We start from the raw sequence: 19,061 nt of genomic DNA, 5'->3' as shown, positions 1-19,061 counted from the left end.
AAACTAAAAATGTTCTTTGCTTCGCGGGGAATTCTGTGAGCCCCGTGGGGAAGAAGAACTTCAGTGGAAGAATTGGGTTTGCGGAAGACCGTCTGCCATCGGAGAAAATACGTCGGGGAATTACAATGCAAAGTCTCCACAGCATTCACTAAATCTCCGATTCCTCCTAGAGTAATTCTCCAATTTCCCCATTCTGAAACGCCACGACCGCCTCTGCCGGAAGCTATAAGGTATAACGTTGATTTCTGGAAGTTACAAAGCTTTATTTCACCTGGAATTGACTGACTTCCATTCGACACAACCTGCAAGGATCCGCGAAACTGCCCTTCTGGGAAGCCAACCTTCTGGTAACCATGACATCCACGTCGCTGCCAAACAACTTTGAGTGGGGGTTCGCAACAGCTGCATACCAAATTGAAGGGGCTGTTCGAGAAGATGATCGCGGGGAGTCGATTTGGGATACTTTTTGTCACCTTGAACCAACAAGAACTAAGGGTGCTAACGGCGACATCGCATGCGACCATTATCATCGCTATGAGGAAGATTTTGATCTTCTTGCGAAGTATGGTGCAAAAGCTTACAGATTCTCCATTTCTTGGACGCGAATCATCCCGCTTGGTGGGCGAAATGATCCCGTCAATGAAGCTGGAGTGGCTTTCTACAACCGACTGATCGATTCTTTACTCGAAAGAGGAATAACCCCTTGGGTGACACTTTATCATTGGGATTTACCGCAAGCGCTTCATGACCGGTACAAAGGATGGCTGAATGTGAATGAATCGCAACTCGACTTTGAGAGATACGCCAAAGTTTGTTATGAGCGATTTGGAGACCGTGTGAAGAATTGGATTACGTTGAATGAGCCGTGGATTGTTGCCATTTTCGTGAGTTTCCTCCTCATTTGCAACTTCCGTGCTCAATGAATAACCGAGTTTCAGGGATACGCGACTGGAGGAAATGCCCCTGGACGAAGCAGTATCAATCCACAATCAAGCGAGGGCAACACTGCTACAGAACCTTGGATAGTTGGGAAAGCACTGATTATGAGTCACGCTCGAGCGGTTGCACTGTATAACCGGCAGTTTCGGAGGTCTCAAAATGGAAGAATTGGTATATCCCTGAACGGCGACTTCTATGAGCCTTGGGATAGCCAAGATGAGCGCGATCAGCAAGCTGCAGAGCGGCGTATGGAGTTCCACATCGGATGGTTTGCAAACCCTGTCTGGTAAGTGAATGATGCTAATATACAAACCTCTATGAGCGATACGCTTACAGTTGTATTTGCGCCAGCTTGGCGAAAGATTACCCTGACTGCATGAGGAAACAACTTGGAGAGCGGCTCCCAAAGTTCACGCCTGATGAGTTCGCTCTTCTTGATGAGGCTAACATCGACTTTTATGGGATGAACTACTATACTTCACAGTTTGCTCGCCATCGAGATCGACCGGCGCCTGATACCGATTTTGTCGGAAACTTGGATGAGTTGCAAGAAAATAATAAAGGAGAATCTGTCGGCGAGCCGAGTGGTGTCCATTGGCTACGGTCTTCACCAAACCTTTTTCGCAAACATTTAACAAGAGTATATCGCAAGTATGGCAAGCCAATCTATGTCACTGAGAATGGCTGTCCTTGCCCCGATGAAGACAAGATGGGGGTTGATGAGGCTGTAAATGATACGTACCGCATTCGGTATTTCGAAAATCATCTCGATGCTGTTGGGTTGGCATGCAATGAAGATGGTGCAAAGATTCTGGGCTATTTTGCATGGTCTCTGTTGGACAATCTAGGTATATTGGACTATACGCGATATTTGATTTGGCATCAGCTAATTTTTCATTTAGAATGGTCTGATGGCTACGGGGTCCGTTTCGGCGTTACTTTCACCGATTATGAAACCCTAGCAAGAACGCCCAAGCAGTCTGCTCTACTGTTGAAGTGCATGTTTGAGAAGCGAATGAAGGTCGATGTTCACCTCTAATCTCAGCATTCGATGCAAATAAGCATCAAGGACAATTCTAGAACGTCCATCTAAGAGGAGAACCAAAGATCAGAGATGCGATATCACCGATTGCTTTAAAGTCGCTTTGTTACTTGGTAATTAGACCTAGTTGAAAAGATACTGCCACGAACAAAGTTTCAATGAAATATTCTCTTACGTATCAACAGACTACTGATTACAGAAAGGAGCATGTGCTTTGAACAGTAGTTTCGAAATAATCTTTACCAGAACTCTTTTGACTTAATTTCCGGAAAAAAGGATCCAAGACGTGCTGTTTTGATTGCCGAGTTATAATGTCGGCAGAGCTGTAGAGTAACATATATACCATAGTTGTTGAGCTAGTGTTATGATATTAAAATGCCTCATAAAATTATGTAGAGCCACTTTGATGTTCAAGCACGATCGTCTACTCCGTCCCACTTGTCCTGGTTTGCCTTTCGTCCCACCGGAAAAGCTATGCTCTCATTCATTTACTCTATTCAATGAGACGGCCTTAATAATGGTGATAATTTAGTTTTTCTACCTACCATTTATATATCGATCAAGTTTAGGAGAGTGATTGAAGGATGCGTCAATGAAATTCCAAGTATTTGTTGGAAAAGTCAGATCATGAGACACTTTTTCAATCTACTTCATCCATGTCACAATGTCGCGGCACAGCGTGGGTACTCTGAGAGGATCCAAAAAGAGTGTAGTATCCAAGAGATCTCTGAGCAGCAGTTCCTGATCTATCTTGGCTTCCAGCCAAGATAGGAAATGCTTGTCCAGATGGCGCAGCTGATACATCTTGAACCGGCTCAAGTGATTCATGTGAGTGAGCAAGGTTGCTATCAGTAGCGAGAGTGTCAAGATGCTCTAGCCCTAGAGGCTTCTCACTGCCTTCTAAGGCTTTTCGGTGCATAGCTTCAATCTCTTTATATTTACCCTGGTGGGCAAGCACAGAACCAAGATCTTTAAGGCTAGTAAGGGTGTAAGGATGTTCTAGCCCCAGAGTTTTTTTATAGCCTTCTAATGCTCGTCGGTGCATAGCTTCAGACTCTTCATATTTACCCTGTCGTTCAAGCAGCAAACCAAGGTTGTTAACGCTAGCAAGAGTGTCAGGATGCTCCAGCCCTAGAGCTGTCTCACGACCTTTTAGTACACGCCGGTGTATAGCTTCAGATTCCTCATGTTTGCCCTGTAGTGCAAGCACGAAACTAACATGGCCAGCACTCGCGAGGGTATCAGGATGCTCTAGCCCTAGAGCTCTCCCACGGCCTTCTAGTGCTCGTCGGTGCATGGCTTCAGCCTCCTCGAATTTACCCTGGGGTGCAAGGGCGAAACCAAGATAGCTAACACTTGTGAGGGTATCAGGATGCTCTAGCCCTAGAGCTTTTTCACAGCCTTCTAGTGCTCGTCGGTGCATAGCTTCAGCCTCTTTATATTTACCCTGTTGTGCAAGCACGAAACCAAGATGACTAAGACTCTTAAGAGTATGAGGATGCTTTATCCCTAGAGCTTTTTCACAGCCCTCTAATACTCGTCGATGTATAGCTTCGGCCTCCTCATATTTACCCTGTTGTGTAAGTGCGAAACTAATATGACCAACACTCGCAATGGTATCAGGATGCTCTATCCCTAGAGCTCTCTCACGGCCTTCTAGTGCTCGTCGGTGCAGAGCTTCAGCCTCTTCATATTTACCCTGTTGTGCAAGCACGAAACCAAGATGACTAAGACTCTTAAGAGTATGAGGATGCTTTATCCCTACAGCTTTTTCACAGCCTTCTAGTGCTCGTCGATGCATAGCTTCAGCCTCTTTATATTTACCCTGTTGGGCAAGCACAGAACCAAGATGGTCAACACTACCAAGAGTGTTGGGATGCTCTAGCCCTAGAGCTTTCTCGCTGTCGTTTAGATTTCCAGTAAGTAGATGATTGGCCTCGTCGTACCTCCCATCATTTTCTAGCGACCTTGCGACCCTTGAGGTAAATCCAACATATTCAAGTCTAAACTGATGGAACTCTTCGCTGTTTGTCAAATACAATGCGTGGGATAAGTATTCTCTCCACAATTCTCGATTGTTATGATCATCATCAGGAAATAATTCATCCAATTGTTGTGCAACTCTGTGCACCCAACGATCTATAATCTTGGTTTTTCTCATCCAGTTTCGCATGGCCAGATGCACCAGTCGATGAAGACTGAATGAGCCAGTATAGGCGTGTTCACTAATAAAGGAATACGCCTTTAAAAGGCCCAATGCATCTACCCTTTTCTTTGTCGAGGGTGCAGGTGGCAGAATTGACTGAGGTATATCTCGTGGGTTGATGCAAGCTATGAACGATAAATAGTCTATTGCTAGACTATCTAATTGCTGGATTTGTTGGAAAGATATCAGCCAAGTAGTAATCACTGGATTCTGGGTTTCAGCGTATCGTCCATCATCTTCAAACTCCTCACTTAAAATCTCAGCTGCGCTTATCTCCTTTTCTTTCAAAAGCGCCAGATATTGAGATAAAGAGATATTATTTTCATTGACGTAAGCTGCAGCTTGACTGATTGCAAGGGGGAGAAAACTAAGCTGCTCCAGAAGCGTATTAGCTCCATTCTGGTCATACAACAGATCAGTCTGGATAACTGATCTTTCCAGGATATCCATGGCAGTACTTTGATCCACATCAGGGATAGATAGAACATTGAGTGCCGCTATTTTGACTGCTAGTTTTCGGTTACGAGAAGTGAAGAGAATGTGACCATTCCCACTGCGAGGGAGAAGGTTTTTGAGTGGTGGTGCAGTCGTGCTTCCCTTGATCCACATTTCCATATCATCGGCGTTGTCAAAAATTAGAAGCCATTTCCCAGCACTTTCTTGACTGAGATGGAATTTTACTTGTTCTTTCGCCTTAGCCGGCTCTGTGGTTGAGATGCCAAGGGCTGAAGCGATAGTCAAGTAACTCTGTTCCACACTCTCGTAGCTGATACATGGAATCCAGAATATGGAGCACTCGGGAAATTTTTGTCGTATGCTGTAAGCCAGCTCGAGTGCGATCTGTGTCTTTCCAATCCCCCCTAGTCCGTGAATAGCGATCTTGGTCGGGCCAGATGTATTGGAGATCAGCTTTTCAAGGCGATCGATCTCTTGTTGACGGCCCACAAATCGAGGATTTCGAGCAAATGGGATCATCCAGTGGTGCCTCTCTTTCCTGTGGAGGTTATGGCTATGGCTGTATAGAGGTACTACTCTTAGAAGAGCTCTAGCATAAGAAGCAGCAGTAAGAGCAGCATATCCCTGCCATTTTTCATTCTTGTGCGAATCGCAGTAATCGCAAACTCCTCTGATCACTAGACACGGCAACTGATCCATTATACCAGCTGCTTCCATTTCGAAGCAGAGGATATCCAGCTCCTGCGCAATAGCGTCCCGTTGGATAGCGTCTTTCATAACTTGATTGCCAGACGCAATCAGACCATAATGAATGACGGGCTCATTTGCCTCTCGTGATGGGCGCGTGACTAGTTGGCACTGATCACATTCTGAGCAGTCGGCATTCTTGCCGCTATGATTGTAATCGGCCCGAAATAACCAGTCCACGTCTGGACGAGAAAATCTTTTTTGGTGATTTGGGTGTCTCTGAAGAGCCTCTGATGTATTTTCGTCAGTCAACGTAGTACCATCTAGAGCGTCACTGCGGATTTGAGATATTGCAGTCAGCACATATTGCGGCGGCTTATTGAGTGACCTAGTGCGTTCAAAACATCCATCCCGAATTGTCTTCCCATAGTCATACTGGATCACGCCTCCAGAGGTTGCGGTTGGCATGCTGACGACTACGTCGCCTAGTCTAATATCGGCGTTCTTGCTCGGTACGCCACCCCCGATGCCTACCATCAACCCGAATCGAAGAGCAGGGAACGTTTCAAGAGTGTGAGCGAGGACGACTGCTGCAGACGTGGTTCCGTAAACGCCCGACGGCAAGCAGGCCACGACCACATTGTGCCCACTAACGCTCCCGAGTGTGTAGGCGTTATGGTCAGATTTGGACTGAGACAGATCGGGATGAACTTCGTCTAAGACCATCTTGGCCGCTGTCATTTCCAGTGGCAACGCGCAAATCCACGCGACCGTATAGTCATGGTGCGTGAATGGCATTTTGGTTGTTATAGGCAAAATAATGACAGGTAAAGGTAAACATGAATCAATCTGGTTGATTAAAAACTGGTTGGAGTGCTCCACATTACATAGAAATTTCCAAATTGTTGAGGTTGATAAAGAGGGGTAGCGCTGCTACGTGTCGCGAGCAAGGGCCAGGCGCGTAGCGAGCCAATCGCTCATCTTGAGAAGGTCAAAAGCAAAAACGAAGGCAAGATACGAGGAGAGTGTAGCCTGTAGCTATCTGACCAAATAAAGAGTTTAGATGCTCAAGGGTAACTGGTTCTTTCGGCTTCTAGTGTAATTATATCATGTCGAGGAATTCTATGTATTTGTTCCCGTAGCTCTGTCCCACTTTCCGTAATGAGAGAGATCGTAGCCATTTCCGGGAGCGAAATGAAAACAAATTGGATATCAGTATACTATATTCAGGACTATACCATATTAAGGCTAGTACGCTTCATATGAGATTTCCTGAATTAATATGCAATCATGGAAGAGTATTTAGGAAAATTTCAGTTCGAAATCTACTGTACGGACAAGTGAGTCGCTTAGATCTAACAGGAAATGGCCATGAAGGGTTGATTGGCCCGTCTATCGGGTCCACTGACGGCGAAATGCGAAAGTTGCGGGGTGCTTAATTGTCCGAGGCCCATCCCCAGCTTTTTTCACCGACAAATTTTCCCGATATTCTTGATTCCACTCACGCAGCATGCAATGGCAACAGACGGCGACAATATTCATCCACGGAGTTTGAGCAGAGCCTGTGATCGATGCCGACGGAGAAAAGCCAAGGTAGGCTTTTGAGGTCCCTTAAAGATTCAAAATCTTATGCAATTGATATCGGAACTGAACCCACACGTTCTTAGTGCGACTATTCAGATCCTTCATTAGCATGTGCTAATTGTCGCTTGGCTTCTACAAAATGCACATTTGATCTGCCAGTGGCCAGGCGTGGACCCAAAACAAAACGGCGTATTCCCAACGGCGAGGTTCACGTAGAACATTGTCAAAGTCCCAGCACACCATCATTACGATTGCAACGGCACGATTCTACAGCTCATGGGGGGTTCCCTGCACCTTCATCATCGGAAACTCTAGAAGCCTGGAATGTTGGGCTCGCACTTGATCCTGCTCTTTCACCAGAAACTGTTCATACAGTTCATACCCCGATTTCCGAAGCAACATCGACAAGACTAATTGCGGCATTGCAGCGTTGGGATGCTTTGGCCCAGGGGTTGTACATCTGCGATCCAACAGCACATCTGGAGCGTACCGTAAATCGATGTTTTGAATTATTCTTCGAGCACCTGTTTCCCTTAATCCCCCTTGTTCATGAACCCAGCCTCCGAGATGGACTTAGCTTCTTCACTTCCCAGAACAACGCGCATGCTATGCGAGGGAGTATTTCAGCGGTCGGTGGACTACAACACAGGACTGCCGCCTTGAAGTATCCTGAGCTTTGGCCTGATGTCACATTCACGTTAATTACTTCCGTTTGCGCTGAAGCAGCGTTTTTGCTTCCGAGGGATATACTTCCCGAGGGAGACATGATTGCCGACCTATTTCTCCAGGCATCGAGAAGTTGTTTAGCAACTTATCTGGAGGCCGATCTAGAGTTTCCAAATGCAAATTCCGTGGCTATTCGGTATCTCCACTCCAACTGCATGCATGCAGCTGGAAAGCCCCGGTTATCTTGGCATATATTTGGAGAAGCAACCCGCTTGGCACAAGTTATGCAGATGCATGATGAAGAATCCCTGCAGGGACTTCCTCCACTAGAAGCAGAGTTTCGACGGCGAACTTTTTGGATCTCATATATTGGGGATAAATCTGCGGCGATCTTGAACAACCGCCCAATCACAATTCATCAATATTCTTTCGATTCTGGGATCACAATTGGCTATCCCACTGGCATGGAGGATGAAATCACAGCCACACCAGGAAGCTCGGGTCCAGATGATGTGACTACCCGCAAAAATTTCATAATAGGCTTCAATGCGAACTTACGTCTTTGGCAGACTGCGTCAGACTTGCTTCTCGAAATGCGGTTGCTGGAGAGTAGGAAGAATGCAACGCTCCTTCCTCATACATCACCCACGACAGAGGAGAGGTTGCAGCTGGATCATCTTTATGTCCTTTTTGTGACATCTCTAGACGACTTGCCTCACTTTCTCCGAGATGATCAATTTACTCCAGGTATTAGCACCGATGCTAACCGTCTAACCGGTCTGCTGAAGCTATATATTATTCAATCAGCGAATCTCTATGTATCACTACATTGTTTGAAGATGGTGATCATGCAAAAATTCGAAGAGTTTGGATATTTCCCCCGGGGCATAATGAAATGCTACTGTTGAGGAAGACCGAAATTGCTCGCGACATGCTGCGAATAATTCGCGATGCGCCTTTCTGGGCACTACAAGTGAACGGTGAACCATGTGTGAGTGCTGTCCTGATTCAATACATGGAAAACAGATTCTGATATTTTGGATAGGTGGAAAAAATTCGCTTGATAGGAGCCAGCCTCCTGGAAATTATCGACCAACATGAGACTTCACCACTCTCAGCGCGAGCTCGGAACGATCTGTCGGTACTTCTTGACATTTTAACGCGGCTCGACTCCAAGGCTTCAGATACCTTACGCCGGTCACTGTAGCTCCAACGAAACTTGACAGCATTGCCGAGTACTAAATTATATGTGAAATGCTGGCACCTTTGCAGTGTACACAATAGTTCTCGGGACAGTCGACCCTCGATGCTAATTTGTTGCTATAAGATACCATGTTCTCAAAGTAGTGATGTAACAGTGCGGTTTAGTTTGATAACTCGCTCGGGAAAATGATCTTTCTGCCCGTATTCTTGACTGACCAGTACAGTTCTGGACAGAAGGGAATAGAGATTCGGACCTCCAGCTCGGTGCTCAGATCCAGGAACCCATATTTGTCGACTTGGAACTGGCCACTGATTAGAGATGAGTTTGAGCACTACCCTGAATGATAGCTCGGCGTGTGAGCGCTTGCACGGGAGATCATAGACCTAGAACAGGTTGGGGAGCTCGATTTGTCGGCTGTATCGGAAGAGTGGAGGACATCTTGGTCGCAGAAAAGAAGTGAGTTGACAAGTAGGAGAAAAAAGAGAGGAAAATAAGCTATGGAAAAACTTGAGCTAGGTAGCACCTATTATAGTACTCGCTGCTCAAAAGGGAAACTATGGGATGGCTTATACCTACTGAGCTTAATCAGGATACCATAAACACTATGACACCGCCAAAGCTCTAAGATCTATTCAGGGGCTCAAGACCCAAGAGTGATGAGCGGATCCTCTTGATATCATAAGCAAATAGTGAAAACCGAAAATCTATTCAACGATTGTGCGTCTGATTAATAGGGGTTAGGGTATCACCTTGGCCGCTAGGAGGCAAAGCTGAGGCTGTCCCTATGATGGTATTCAACCTGCAGGCAAGGCAGAGAGGAAATTTTAGACTGATGCAGATGATTTGACATTTCTAAATTTCAAGGCATCTATATACTGTAAGTGAGGAAAGCGCCGGTCTTTAAAGCATATGAGAATATCGAGACCTGTCTCTCCTCTTCGACCCAGTCCTCAAGATTATCATCCATGTCACCCACCCTAACTTTTGGGAGACTTGTTGCCGGTATAAGGACTTGTGAATATTGGATGAGTCAATCTTGTGATTTCAGTACAACTGCATCAATAGGGAGCCTTATTCTCCTCATAGTGTGGTCGTCTGTACTTGAGCTAGGTCTGACCCGATACTCATTGCTGCTTTTTGGGTTCCAGCCATGCTCGCAGTGTCTTTGCAACAGGAGGAAGAGGCCATGCAAAAAGATCTGTGGGATCTTCATATACTTCTCCTGTGGTAACCATATCCACGATTGCAACAGCCACATAGCCACCAATAGCAGTAAAGATATGCCACCTACATGAACAATTTAATGAACCGGTTCGTCAAAAACAAGGACAGTTCGCTGAATTTTAAACATACCACCCATGCAATTCGGTCAAAAATGCGAGAGGCAGGCCAATCGCATGTCTGGTTTGCGTAAGAAATCCGCAGGCCAGACCATCAATGAGCCACACAAAGTACCCAAAGGCAAAGCATGCTGTTTCCGGTCAGGTTTTGCTCAGCACACATAAACAATGAAGACAGACGCACCGCAGCCGAAGCTTGAAATGTAGCGAAGATTCTTCCTGGTTCTAGGATCGGGAACTTGCTGAGGAATGATCTTCATCGTGCGCGTCGCGATCAGATAAACTGCCAGGCCGAAGGTGGTAGCATGCAGGAGGAATTCGTCCATCACCATGTGGACGACCATCACAATGGTGAAGAGAAGAGAGAGAATTGCGCCGATCAGTTTCGTGCGTTGGGGAGTAGCCTGGAATGTAAGAATACGATACAGAAGAGGTGTCGTAAGGAGGTGCATGGATAGTTCATCCGCTAGAAGGTCCCAAGTATGAGAGATAAGGGCGTTAAGGGAGTGAGCAATGAGGGAGACCTACACATTTGGGTGTGATATTTGAGGGTCATATGGTAGCCGGCAGAGCACACCCCGACTCCTATCAATCCAAGGTATGAAATCGGGCGGAATCCAGTTAGCTGTTTACAACGGCGGAGCTGCTCCAGGCCGTAAAGTCCGTAGAAAACTGCGCGCGATATTAACCTACACAGGCCAATGCGTCAGGCACAATGTTGCTGACATACCAAAAACAAGGCTACTGAAGGTGTTTATGAATTCCGCGACAAATCGAGTTATGACATAATCCTTTTTTGACAGATCAGAATTTGTTCTCTCTCAATATTTGAATACAGGGAAAGCTTAGGGACAGAGGCTCTCACTTCTTCACAGAAACTATATCCGCCGGGTTAGCCGTTGGCAAGAGAGGGGCTCGGGGCGGAATCGCAGATCACTAAGTAAGCGTACTTGAGATAGGAGGTGGGAGGTCCCCAAAATGGGGTCATGGCGGTTGAATCCATCACAGATTGAATGCCTATCGTATTTCAGGTCCCAAATGACCGGTAAAGAGGATTGTGCCCAGAGGTTCCGAAGCAAGCGCAACACGTTTTCAGCGAGGGCACTCGGAACGCGCGGCCAAATCGGCCAAATCTGGACGATCGTTGCCTGAATTAGTGGAGCGTCGACGAAACATGCCAAGACTTTGGTAGATAACATGAGACTTGCGTCTTACGCCTTGGTTTATTCGTACAAAAGCTGCGCGAGTGACTTTTGATCCTATTTCAGGCGCTTCCCTTCACAGCGTTGAGCCACTTGACTCTGGTGCTCCCCAATCTGACAGACAATAAGTGAGCACAAATTCGAAAGGCAATCAACCTCTAAGGTCCAAATTAGGGGGAACCTGTCGATATAGTAGGATACGGTATAGACTAGGAGAGGCGCGATCCAATGGAACAGGAAACTCAATGTGATGATGTCTAATATAGCAACTATCTGGCAGGGAGTGTTGAACATCTACCGCCTCGCTGACCCACACGCTACGGCGCTAAGTCCTGCGTCTACCCGTAAATACCAAACAAAACTAGTGAGGAAACGAGTATAAAGTGCGAGACGCACAGCGGAATATATGGGTCTTCGCCGTATTCAGGCGCTTCTCATTCTCGACAGTATCTAAAAATATTTTCGAGTCCTTGCTCTCGTGTCATTTAGGGAACGCTTCAGCGCCTCTAAAAAAAGAATGACCCAATTCATGACGGGAGGGGGGGGGGGGGTCTATGGGTTCCTTGGTGCCAAAATTAGGGGACTGTACTCAAGCCCAAGAAGTATTTAAATCCCAGCCGTTGGCCTCCATCTAATTTTTCATCATCAATCAATCTATTCACTACTCCGCTATTTTTTTGCTTTTTGCAGCTCAAAGATCAATACTCTGCGTGTACACATACTCAATATGCCAGTGAATGACGGATCACAAACGGGGGCGAAAACAAGTTATGATAGGCAAAGAGAGAGACTTGAAAGCCAGATGAGGGCCCTGGAACTTGATCAAAAATCTAAGAAAGCAAAAAGCCAGCCCTGGGAAACAACAAAAGACGCGAAAGGAAAGACCACTGGGGTGAAGAGGAGGTCCACGAGAGTTGTTGATCTAGAACACGCCCAAGAAGTGGACAAAATATTCAACTCGCATCTTGATGGTTTAATTGATAACACAAAGAAAGCGTTATCATCTCTAAATAAAGGGGGCTCCAAAAAGTCCAAGCATCCTAAAAACGCTGCAGCCAGCTGATGATGGTTCTGGTTCTGTGAAGAGCGACTAAGTCTCAACATGTGCTAGCTGGATTTCTTTTCTTTTGTTCGTTTGGTGATAGCAGCTTCAAACTACGTCTATCAATGTACAATATGTCAGGCTACAACATACAAGTTCGCGAATGCAAAAATTCTAGATGATGTAGTAAGATCTGCCCTAGTTCTGTACCTCCAGAGAGGAAGCGTAAGGGCATGAGCCAACTGCAAACAAAAGAACAATAGGATTCATAGATAGGAAAAAGAAAGAGCACCCCGAAACAACATACATAATGAAAATCCAAAAGAAGAGGGAGTGCAGAATCCAAGAGAAAATCAAATAGTTTTTTTCACATCTATCATCGGTCATCTTTTGTTCTCGGTAATTCGATTCATGCATAAATTCCACCCCGCCATCCACAGCACTTTCCAAAATAAAATATCCATGAAGGATGTTCAAGGGTTTAAAAAAGAAGAAATGGAACAAAACAAGACAAAAAGTAAGAAACACAAAAAAAAGCCAGGGGTCTGTTGCCAAACAAGGCTCAAAAGCTCAGTTAGGGTGATGTATTGATCAAGGGTTGTACGGTAATACACAATAGAAGACGGGGGAAAGAGCCTGCCAAGTCGGACACAAAAAGAGAAAAAGAAGGAAAACAGGTAAGTGAGAACATGGCATCACTGGAGAGCACAAAAACGCCGTCGCCCATTTGCAATATTCGAAACAAGTTATCCAGGTGATTAGTTGAGTCCGCCATCGCCGTCGATCAGTCGGAGGCGCTCGTTAATGGTTTTGGCACGTTTGGAAGTGCCTTTCCCCGGGCCGCGGCCTCGGCCTCGCTTTGCAGCAGGGGCTGCAGAAGGTGGAGTGTCGAGATTGTCGGACATGGGTGTTGCCGTGCCTGATGGCTTGGCGCTGGCATCGTCAAAGTTGCCCTCGCCTGTAGAACACACCAGTCAGTAAATGAAATTTGCGGTATGAGTACTCGTTTGTTTATGTAGAACTGTGCTCACCTTCATGATACATATCATCCAACGTAAGATCACGTTTTCGCTTCGGCGCAGCCTTCTTTCCACCCTTGGCGGCTTGAAGAGCGTCTCCACGTTCAAGGGCCTCCTTCTCCTTTTGTTCCAGCAACTCAGCCTCATCATCATCGGCGAGCCACATAGCAATGTCTTTAGTACGATTCTCGCGAGTGCGAGTGTTGAAGTCGACACCACCAGCACCACCACCGGTGATGACAACGCGCTGCACCTCTTCTTTCTGCAAAGCACGCTTACGGATTCGCTCTTCAATCGTGCCGCGGGTAATTAAGCGGTACACGGTGACTTGTCGAGTCTGTCCAAGACGATGAGCGCGATCCATGGCCTGCGAGTCGATGGTCGGGTTCCAATCAGAATCGTAGAAGATAACGGTATCGGCAGCCGTCAAATTGATACCCAAACCACCAGCACGAGTGGATAAGAGGAACACGAATATTTCGGTATTTTGTTGGAAGTCGGCAACAGTATCGCGACGGTCTTCTAGCTTGGTACTTCCGTCGAGTCGACAGTACTTGTAGTTTCTGTAGGTCAAGTATTCCTCCATCAGATCGATCATGCGAGTCATCTGGAAATACAACAAAACACGATGACCGCCGGCCTTCAGCTCCCGCAGCAGCTCGTCCAACTTCGCCAGCTTTCCTGAATCCGTAACGAAGCGGCGCATAGAGGGAACCTCGATGTGCGTGTAGCGAGCTCTGAGAGAAGTGGGCGGCGGGAGCATCGGGGAATGCGAATAGGGAACTGGGTCGACCTTGTTCGTGATGATCTGTTCCTCTATTTGCTTGGAAGGAGTGGGGTATAATGCCTGGCGGATAACGGGGTTGAATAGAGTCTGTTGGGTCTCACGATAGGCTGCTTGACCGGAACATGAAAGGGTAATCGGGGGTGCTGAAGCGGCAGGAACAGCGCATGGCTCAATCAAGTTGAGACCTTGGTCTTTGAATGCCGATTGAGAGACATTCATCAGAGTCCGCATTCGGCCCTCGGTGGCAATCTCACGGAGGGCCTGGCGATCATTACGTTCCACAATGTTGAGCATAGAGTATTGCCAGACTGACTTGCCCAGAGACTGATTTTCCTTATCATCATCATCGTAAATGACGTTCAAGCGAGACAACCGATTCGGCTGATCACGGCGGCGGACCGCACGCTCAAACGGACCAAGACGAGAGTATTGACTGGCCTCTCCTGCTGATGTATCGACGAAGCGCAAGAATGAAAATGCTTCGTCTTCACGAACACTTTGCACAATGTTTTCTGGGGTGTGAATATTCATCATATGCGAGAGGAAGCTGCTTTGGAAGCCAGCACGGTCATTTCCAGGACCTGGCAAGTCCAGACGGCCTTCGGAGCTGCAGAGGAGCCGAGGCAAAGGGTACTCAATGCGGTTCCTAGTGGAGTACCGAACATCTACGAAATATCCTTCTCGGACGAAAGAGGCACACTCGGCGAAAGCTCCAACAGAGAAGGGCGACTTGGTCTCTGCACGTTCGAAGAGATCAGGATGGTTGCAGACTTTGCGGAATTGCATGACCAAGTTCATCAGAGTGGTGCTATCACTGTCATCGCCAACGGCCGCCTTCTCAATAAGATCGATGATGCTGACGCGATTCCGTAGGTTGGCATAAAGAGCACGCTGACGGTAGGTAAGATCGCAGAAAATATCCTTCTCGACCTTGTCGCCAAGCTCCTGCTGAACGTTCTTTTTCACGCGACGAAGCATGAAAGGCTTCAAGATCATGTGGAGACGTTTAAGCTGGTCCTCGTTGAGCTTTGTATTACTCTGAGCATGGGACTCAATATCTTTGGAGAACCACTCGCTGAATTCGTCATGGGAATCGAACAGCGTGGGCATGATGAAGTGCAACAACGCCCACAACTCTTGCATGTTATTTTGAATCGGAGTACCTGTCAAGAGAAGACGGTTACGGCAGGAGAACCCTAAAAGGTTCTTCCATCGTGAACTTTGCGAGGACTTGATAGCCTGGGCTTCATCCAGAATCATGTACTGCCACTTCACTTTCTGGAAGTATTGAGCATCCAAGACAACGAGTTGATAGGACGTCACAAGAACGTGAAACTCAGACTCGCGGGTGTAAGTTATGTGCTTGCGGTCCCAGAACTTGCGGAGAATTTTACGATCCTTTGCGTTACCCCAGTAGGGCAGGACCTTGATGTTTGGTACAAACCTGGTGATTTCCTGTTGCCAGTTGTGCAGAGTGGAAGCAGGAGCGATGACCAGGAAAGGACCCCAAATGTTGTGGAACTCGGCGAGATAGGCCATCACGGAAATAGACTGGATGGTCTTACCAAGACCCATCTCGTCTGCCAAAATACCGTTGATACCCTGTTCGTACAAATTGACGAGCCAGTTCAAACCCTTGAGCTGGTACTCCTTCAACTTGGCAGTCAACATGGTCGGCTGAGAGATCTCAATGTCACCCAGACTCGTGGGGTTCTGGAAATTCATTTCTCCTTCATCGAATGCAGCCATCTGGTCTCCGGTCTCGTTGTTGAACGCACGGGCGCGGTCTTGCGCTTGCTGCACGGCATTTTGAGCATTAGCCATAGCGGCCTGCTGCAAGGCACTCTCGTCTTCGGCATCGAAATCCAAATCTTCGAAGTTGGTGACCTTGGCATTCGGATTCGCCACGCTGTCGGGAAGGCTGATTGTGTGTGCTGAGGATTTACCGGGTTGGACTGTTTCGTTGGTGGCAGCGACTTTCCCATCGCCAGCGGCTTGGGCTTCCTCTGTTTTAATCTTCCGGCCAATGAAGTGAGAGTACAGCTCGGTCTGCGAGATCAAGAAGTTGAGCTTGCGTTTCTGACGGTTCGCTTCGCGCTCGGCTTCTGCCTTTTTCGCGGACTCAAGCTCCTGTCTCTCAGCCAAGCGGCGCAGATCGCGCTCCTCGCGCTCGTTGCGCTTCCAGAAGGACATCATTTCACGCATGGTACGCTTGGCACGAGCCTGGGTGTCCTTGGTGCTCTTGTTCGTTCGTTCCTGCCACTTGCGGGACTGTTTGCTTGCAAGCTGGGCGGTCTTGCGCAGATTCTCTTGGCGAGTAGACATGGATGTAGTCTTGATGCGGTAAACTTTGGGAATATCCTTGCGGGCGATGTCTCGCCAAATTTGCTCATAGATCTGATTATAGCCCTTGCTATCATAGTGCAGGTGCAGCAAGGGTGTCCCCTCTTTGGACCGTACATCCTTCTTCGAGTCGCGGGGGGTGAGGTAATTCTCGTCGTCCAGACCAGCCAGATAGGCGTTTTCGGCAGCATCCTTTTCGGCCTGCTTCTGCTCCTTGGACTTCTTTGGTCGGGTGACAGGACCGGCTCGCCCAGAGCGGCGGCGTGAGGGCGATCCGCGGCCAATATGAAACGAGCTGGTGGTGCCGCCTTCGAGATTGGGTGCCAGAGGGGTGACCTCGCCGAGCTCATCCTGTGCACTTCCGCCCTCCAAGGCGCGCTTGGTGGATCTGATTTTCTTTTGGGCACGCTCAGCCTCACGAAGGAACTTCGCTCTCTCAGACGAATCCTGAGCCTTCTCCGCTTTGGCCTCGGCCTCAGCCTTCTTCTGAAGCTCCAGTCGGACGGTATTCTCGCGACGTCGCTTTCGCTGCATGTCCTTTTTACGTTCCTTCTCGTCTTGGATTTCCTTTTGTTGGACTTCGGCGATGACTGAGGATGCGTTGACTGCTCGAAATCGTTCGGTTCCCAAAATAGCCTGTTTCTCAAAAGATCGACCAAGCTCGATCAAAAAGGCGTTGCGACGGCGCTGCGAGACGTGGTCAATATCGGGGACACGACAAACTGCGTGCATGTGGTCGTTGACATACCTTGCGTCGAAGCTGCTCTGCCCGGTGGCTTTCAAGAGAGCGCTTCTGGCCTTTTTGGTTGTAAATCTCTCGTTCGGCATCGAAGCCAGGGCCTTCCACGTCACTTTTTTCGCCGTTCTCAATATCGCTAACAGCGCGATTGACTTGCTCCGCATCCACGCCTGGGGGCAAAGGCTTCCGTGGCGGTACACGGGGCGCCAGAGTGGACAGCTCCGACCCCGGCTTGGAGACTCCATTGGGGGCGAATGGCCCTTTCGCGAGGCTGACAGACTTCTCTGGGCTCGACCCTTTGTCCGACTTGTGATAGAAAGTTCCCGGTACCGGACCCGAATCAGGGGCACGACGATCAGCATGTGAGTGTGCTTGCGGAGGTGATGCGACTGCCGGGGGAGTGGATGCTTTCTGTGCGGGTTGCTCTTCCGTTGGTCCCGAGAGAATGCTTGCAAAAGACATGGGGTCGGCGGCGCGAGCAGGCTTCTGCGTAACATCGTATGGTTAGAAAAGGGGAAGAGGAATGACAGACGCCGAAAAATTATCACAATCGGAGTTCGAGACCAGAGATCCGGGTGAGGGTCAAAACATACCGATTCCCGAAGGGGGGAGGCCGCTCTCGGTGCCGAGGGTGCATATTCTGCTCCATTGCTTCTCACCCGATATGGTGACTCTGATTCCCGTGTCGGGGACTGTGAGTGGCCTTCCGGTCGGCCAGAGGGAGGCCCATGTGGTGTGGACGGGCCATAGGGCGATGCCCCGTTACCCGACATGACCGAGCTTGAAAAGGGACGTGGAAGCGGAAGGCCGGTGTTGCCACTGGTCGAATGGCTGGGGTATTGTGACGAGGACTCCGGGTGGGTAGATGGAGGAGCCGGTGCCGCGCCGTTCAAGGGCGGGGGCAGAGAAGTCGGCATTGGCGAAGACGCGTGGGAGAAGTGTGGGCTTCGCGAAACGGAGGATGGACCGAACGCCGGTGGGGTCTGGGGAGGATGGGGCGAGTACGGTGGCTGCTGTGGTTGCTGTTGTGATTGCGGCTGCTCATTGCTTGGAAAGAACGGGCGGTTCTTGCTGGGCGATTCGTAGGAAGGAAACCGATGCTGTTGAGTTGGGGACTGGGCGTTGTATGGCGGAGCGCCCGTCATGATGGTCACGTCCCCGGCGCTGAGCACGCGCAGTCAAGAGAAGGGGCGTAGAAAGCTTGGGAACGAGATGAAAGAGGATGAATTGGATGGAGTGAGAGGTCAGATACAGCGCGTGAGACCCATGGATAGTCGGTGTCAAGGGGGGGGGTCGAATTAACAGGGCGCTAGTTCTCGGGGACCTGGCGTGGACGCGATGTCAGCGAGAGGATTGGACCGGCAGAATGACAGGCGATGAAGAGGAAAGATGGTAGAGAATGAAATCGGAGGAAGTCGAGATGCACGTACTGGTGGAAGGATGGGGTCCGTTTGGAGGTCGGCAGATGCAGGAAGGAGGATCTTTGTGGCCGCGGACCCAAGCAGAGAATGCGCGGCTGGGCTAGGCGAGGGAGTAGGAGCGCCAGTTGACCCCAGATGAGCGTGGAGATGGTGTTTGTAGAGGGGGGATGGGGTTGGGGGTTGAGGGGAGATGGGGGTTTGATGGAGGAAAGGGGAGAAGGGAAGAGGAAGGGAAGTCGGGGAGGTTGAGATGCTGGGAAGGGGAGGAGGCGCAAAGAAAGGGGACCGGCAAACGATGCCCTTCAGACGTTCAACTCTCGTCTGCTGCTCGACTCACACCCTCCGAATCCCCGCCGCCGGGGCACCGGAATGGGGCAGATCGGC

The 19,061-nt window shown here is 48.6% G+C and overlaps 4 protein-coding genes across 4 annotated transcripts; 1 reads left to right on the top strand and 3 right to left on the bottom strand.

Annotated features, from left to right (window-relative positions):
• Positions 1-353: 353 nt before the first annotated feature.
• On the top strand, positions 354-1,978 carry N7462_003964 (glycoside hydrolase family 1 protein; the record flags this gene model as incomplete). The annotated part of the gene is made up of 4 exons (XM_057075690.1): positions 354-884; positions 939-1,225; positions 1,276-1,787; positions 1,842-1,978. The coding sequence occupies 4 exons, from the start codon at positions 354-356 to the stop codon at positions 1,976-1,978; spliced, it is 1,467 nt and encodes a 488-aa protein (XP_056935195.1).
• A 643-nt stretch (positions 1,979-2,621) lies between these two features.
• On the bottom strand, positions 2,622-6,128 carry N7462_003963 (Tetratricopeptide-like helical; the record flags this gene model as incomplete). Its single annotated transcript, XM_057075689.1, has 1 exon — positions 2,622-6,128. The coding sequence occupies one exon, from the start codon at positions 6,126-6,128 to the stop codon at positions 2,622-2,624; it is 3,507 nt and encodes a 1,168-aa protein (XP_056935194.1).
• Positions 6,129-9,908: 3,780 nt separating this feature from the next.
• On the bottom strand, positions 9,909-10,942 carry N7462_003962 (ceramidase; the record flags this gene model as incomplete). Its single annotated transcript, XM_057075688.1, has 5 exons — positions 9,909-10,071; positions 10,138-10,255; positions 10,309-10,590; positions 10,653-10,796; positions 10,855-10,942. Coding segments are annotated over 5 exons (795 nt in total), but the record flags the coding sequence as incomplete, so codon positions are not given.
• A 2,184-nt stretch (positions 10,943-13,126) lies between these two features.
• Positions 13,127-18,401, bottom strand: ino80 (chromatin-remodeling ATPase INO80; the record flags this gene model as incomplete). Its single annotated transcript, XM_057075687.1, has 4 exons — positions 13,127-13,326; positions 13,400-17,204; positions 17,266-17,742; positions 17,850-18,401. 4 exons carry the CDS (start codon positions 18,399-18,401, stop codon positions 13,127-13,129), a joined length of 5,034 nt encoding a protein of 1,677 aa, XP_056935192.1.
• Between the last annotated feature and the right edge of the window lie 660 nt (positions 18,402-19,061).

The sequence above is a fragment of the Penicillium macrosclerotiorum genome (assembly GCF_028827735.1).
Source record: "Penicillium macrosclerotiorum strain IBT 26536 chromosome Unknown utg000003l_segment0_segment0, whole genome shotgun sequence".
NCBI lineage: Eukaryota > Fungi > Ascomycota > Eurotiomycetes > Eurotiales > Aspergillaceae > Penicillium > Penicillium macrosclerotiorum.
Note: the sequence above shows the minus strand (reverse complement) of the source record. Positions and strands in the feature narration are given on the sequence as shown.